General features: G+C 65.5%; 1 protein-coding gene across 1 annotated transcript in view; it reads right to left on the reverse strand.

The window, feature by feature from the left end:
- Nucleotides 1-239: 239 nt before the first annotated feature.
- Nucleotides 240-3815, reverse strand: part of SERINC4 (serine incorporator 4) — a 6364-nt gene continuing 2788 nt past the window's right edge. Inside the window, exons 2-13 of the mRNA XM_009994291.1 lie at nucleotides 3704-3798; nucleotides 2928-3106; nucleotides 2739-2818; nucleotides 2572-2665; nucleotides 2298-2509; nucleotides 1960-2055; nucleotides 1761-1887; nucleotides 1404-1476; nucleotides 1070-1189; nucleotides 868-959; nucleotides 512-606; nucleotides 240-403 (exon numbers count right to left, since the gene is read on the reverse strand). Of these exons, the coding sequence (XP_009992593.1) occupies nucleotides 240-403; nucleotides 512-606; nucleotides 868-959; nucleotides 1070-1189; nucleotides 1404-1476; nucleotides 1761-1887; nucleotides 1960-2055; nucleotides 2298-2509; nucleotides 2572-2665; nucleotides 2739-2818; nucleotides 2928-3106; nucleotides 3704-3798 (1427 nt within the window). The remainder of the gene's footprint in view (nucleotides 404-511; nucleotides 607-867; nucleotides 960-1069; nucleotides 1190-1403; nucleotides 1477-1760; nucleotides 1888-1959; nucleotides 2056-2297; nucleotides 2510-2571; nucleotides 2666-2738; nucleotides 2819-2927; nucleotides 3107-3703; nucleotides 3799-3815) is intronic.

The raw sequence follows: 3815 nt of genomic DNA on the forward strand, positions 1-3815 counted from the left end.
CAGCTCAGAGTTTTATGTAAAAATGTATTCCAGGAGCTATTTACATTGAGCAGGTCGCCGTGTGGCTCTGGCCGGTCCCTCAGCCGTCTCTGACCCAGCGCAGGACCAGTGTCCCCGGGAGCAGCCGCCTCCTGGGTCCCCCCTGGGCTCTCCGGTGCTGCCATCTCCTGGGACAGTGTCCAGGGCACAGGGCACAGGGCAGGGCAGGGACATCCCCGGCACAGTCCGTCCCTCGGGGACTACGTGGAGACGCTGATGCGCTGCGGGGCGCGGCGGCGCCGCAGGACGCGCAGGGCTGGGCTGCTGCGGCGGTGCCGGGGGGGGCTGCGCAGGCAGAGCGGGGTCAGCAGCAGCCCCAGGGAGAGGCGGGCGCAGGCCCCTCTCCAGCACCGCGTCCTCGTAGCTGGTGGGAGAAAGGCTGGTATCGGTCACCTGAGGGATGCCTGGATCAGGGTCCCAGCGCCAGGTCACCCTGTGTGCCAGCAGTTGCCGGTCCCTGGGCACGTCCCACCTGCGATGGAGCCCCCAGCCCCGCAGACCCCAGCCCGTGCCTGCAGCCTTTGGCGGGGCTGCCGGTCGGAGCAGTGCGGGTCTCTGGATGCCGAGCTGCGCACTCCCCCGAGAGGTGACAGCTCAGGGACACCAGCAGGGCCTGGAGCAGGGGGACAGAGAGGACTGCAACACTGCAGCCTGAGGGGGGAGCGGGATGGAGCTGCGAGGTAGTGATGCTGGGGAGGTGACAGTGCTGGGGGCGTGATGATATTTGGGGGAGTGACTGTGCTGAGGAGGGTGACAGTGCTGAGGGGCAGCGATGCCCGGGAGGCGTCAGTGCTGCCGTCACTGCTGGGCAGCAGCACGAGGCCCTACCTGAACCAATTGGTGAGGGTCATCATGACATAGAGGGAGGCGAGGAAGAAGACGAAGTGGAAGGCTGAGTAGCTGTAGACCACCCGCTCCCGCTCGTCCTGGATGACACACTGTCCCTCGTCCATCTCCTCCACTTGCCCACACATCTGCCCGGTGCCTGGGAGAATGCAGGGGCACCGCAGATGCTGAACCCCCTCCCCACCTGCACCCCCGGGCTGGGACACGGGCAATTCAGGGTGTGTGTTACTGCAGGCTCTGCCCGGCACCCACCTCTCAGCTCCTCCTCCATCTTGTCAGGGCAGCAGAAGCAGCAGGAGGGTTTCTGCAGAGAGAGCATGTGCTGGTCACCAGGACCCTGCCTGGCTCTGAGGGGCTGGTGTGGGGCAGGGAGGGGGTGCACTGTGGGAACCCCCTGTGCTTGACTGGGCAAACCCCCCAGGGCTGGGCTGAGGGCTCAGGAGGAGGTGGTGGGTCTGGTATGCCCCTGGGGTCATGGCACATGGGGTACAGCTGGTGGGGGCAGCACCTGCACTCACTTTAAATTCAAAGCTGTAGACTTTAACCATCCAGAGGGGTCCGAAGACCTCGGCAAGGTAGGAGGCTTCATTACTGTGCCCAAGAGAGAGGCAGAAACTGTAACATGGGCACTTACTGCCCCACGCCAGCCCCCAGCCCACCCCGTGGATCTGATATGGCCACAGGTGACCTGCTGTGCTATGCCTGGGGTCACTGCTTTGTCCCTGCCCACCGTGCCCAGCCCTGCCATCCCTCAGGACATTCCTGGCTCTGCTGGCTGTGCTGCAGGCTGGGGACAGTGTCCCATAGCAGAGCTACTGGGCTGGCCATGCCCAGAGGGACAGAGTAGCAGGTGCCCGCGCCACCGGCACACGCACCATGCGAAGAGCACGCAGGCGTACATGATGGTGGCCCCCAGGATGGCCACAGTGGTGTCCTCTGTCTGCAGCTCGTCCTGCCGGACCCCCGGGAAGCAGACGGTGAGGTTCTGTCCCTTGTAGAGCACTGCAGGGAGGTGGAGGTGAGATGGGCTCCTGCCCCAGCGGGGCGCTGCCTGTGGCACCGGGGGGCACCCACCTCTCTCCGGAGGACGGCTGGACAGTGCGGAGAAGGTGAGGTACATCACGTAGCAGCTGATGATGGAGGCCTGCAGCAGCCCCGACCGTGGCTGCGCTTCTAGAGCGGGGGCAGCAGCACCCGTGGAGTGCCAGGAGCCAGGGGTTGGGCCCTGGGCAGCACCCTCCCACCTCAGCACCCTGTGTGGGGCCACAGGGGTGAACAGCGGAAGCCCTGGAGGGCTGGGTCCCCCCCTGGGTGCCAAAGGGCTTGCCTTTAGCTGTGAGCCCGGAGCCAGCCCAGCATGTGGCACATCGTTCTGTGCCCTGCCATGCCGTGCTGTGCCGTGTGGTACTCACTGAGCCGCACGCAGGGGGTGATGGAGATGAACGACATGAGGCCGCAGAGGCTGCCATTGAGGGCTAGCAGCACCTTGTTGAGGCGACAGGCGGCCGGGTGGGTGTAGAACTTGTAGAGGAAGGAGAAGGCGGCAGAGGCGAGGGTGTAGAAGGCGGCGGTGGCCAGCAGCACAGCCAGGTACCAGCGCTTGTCCTGCGCCGCGCCCGTCAGCCTGCAGGGCAGCGGGTGAGGGTCGGCAGTGGGACCGTGCCCCCCTGGCCCCCCAGCACTCACCAGTTCTTGTTCCAGGTGTGCGCGAAGGCCGTGATCAGCACCAGCTGGATGAGGATGAAGGCAAAGCCCCCGCAGACCCCTGTGTAGTGCCAGGCTGGGGGGAGAGGGCAGCGTGGGGCAACCCCAGGGCAGGTGGGGGCTGGGGGTGCCAGCTGATGGGGTCCCACCTTGGATGAAGCCATCCTCAGGGATGAAGAAGCTGGCAGCACAGAGCCCCACCAGCACCAGCAGCTTCAGGAGCCAGAACCTGTGGAGCAGTGAACATCAGGGAGACAGGACCCCTGGCAGCCCCCATCCCATCCCACCCCTGGGCCACCTGGCTCAGCTGTGTCCCATCCTCGTCCCTGCCCCCGTACCCGTTGTGGATCTGCGCCCGGCAGTCGGTGCTGGAGCGGACGTTGAGCAGCAGGGCAGCCTGTGCCAGGTGGAAGCAGGAGGGGCCAAAACAGACCCGGTACACGGCCGAGGAGCCCACCAGGCGCTCGCAGTCCTTGCCCCCCGGAAGGTGTTGGCACAGAACCGTGGAGAAGGGCACCTGTGGGTGTGGTGAGTGGTGGGACAGGGCTGCTGGTGGACCCAGCACCTTTCAGCCCTGGCACCCCCAGCTCCCCCAGCACCCCTGGGACCCCCAGCACCCCCTTGTGTGGGGCAATTCCTGCATCTTCTGTACTCCTGGGTCTTCTGCCAGTCCTTGCCCCCCGGAAGGTGTTGGCACAGAACCGTGGAGAAGGGCACCTGTGGGTGTGGTGAGTGGTGGGACAGGGCTGCTGGTGGACCCAGCACCTTTCAGCCCTGGCACCCCCAGCTCCCCCAGCACCCCTGGGACCCCCAGCACCCCCTTGTGTGGGGCAATTCCTGCATCTTCTGTACTCCTGGGTCTTCTGCCCTTGGCACCTCCAGCACCCTTGGCACTTCTGGCAGCCCTGTTACTTCCAGTAATCCCAAGTCTCCTGGCTCCCCTGGGAATTCCAGCAGCTCCAGTGCTTCTGTCATCCCTGAGTGCCCAGGATGTCCAAAATCCTAGAACCCCCAGCACAGCTGGGACCCCCAGCACCCCTGGAACCCCTGGCACCCTAGTGGCCTGGGACCCACAGCACTTTCAGCACCCTGGTAGTCCCAGCTCCCATGTCACCTTCTCCCTGAAGGCCTGTGCCACAGTGCGGGACAGCATGAGGCAGCACACGGTAGAGGCCAGGATGTGTAGGAGGGTGTAGAGGATGCGGGTGCCTGTGGAGACCCGGAGC

The sequence above is a fragment of the Chaetura pelagica genome, unplaced genomic scaffold (genome assembly GCF_000747805.2).
Source record: "Chaetura pelagica isolate M959 unplaced genomic scaffold, ChaPel_1.0 scaffold233, whole genome shotgun sequence".
NCBI lineage: Eukaryota > Metazoa > Chordata > Aves > Apodiformes > Apodidae > Chaetura > Chaetura pelagica.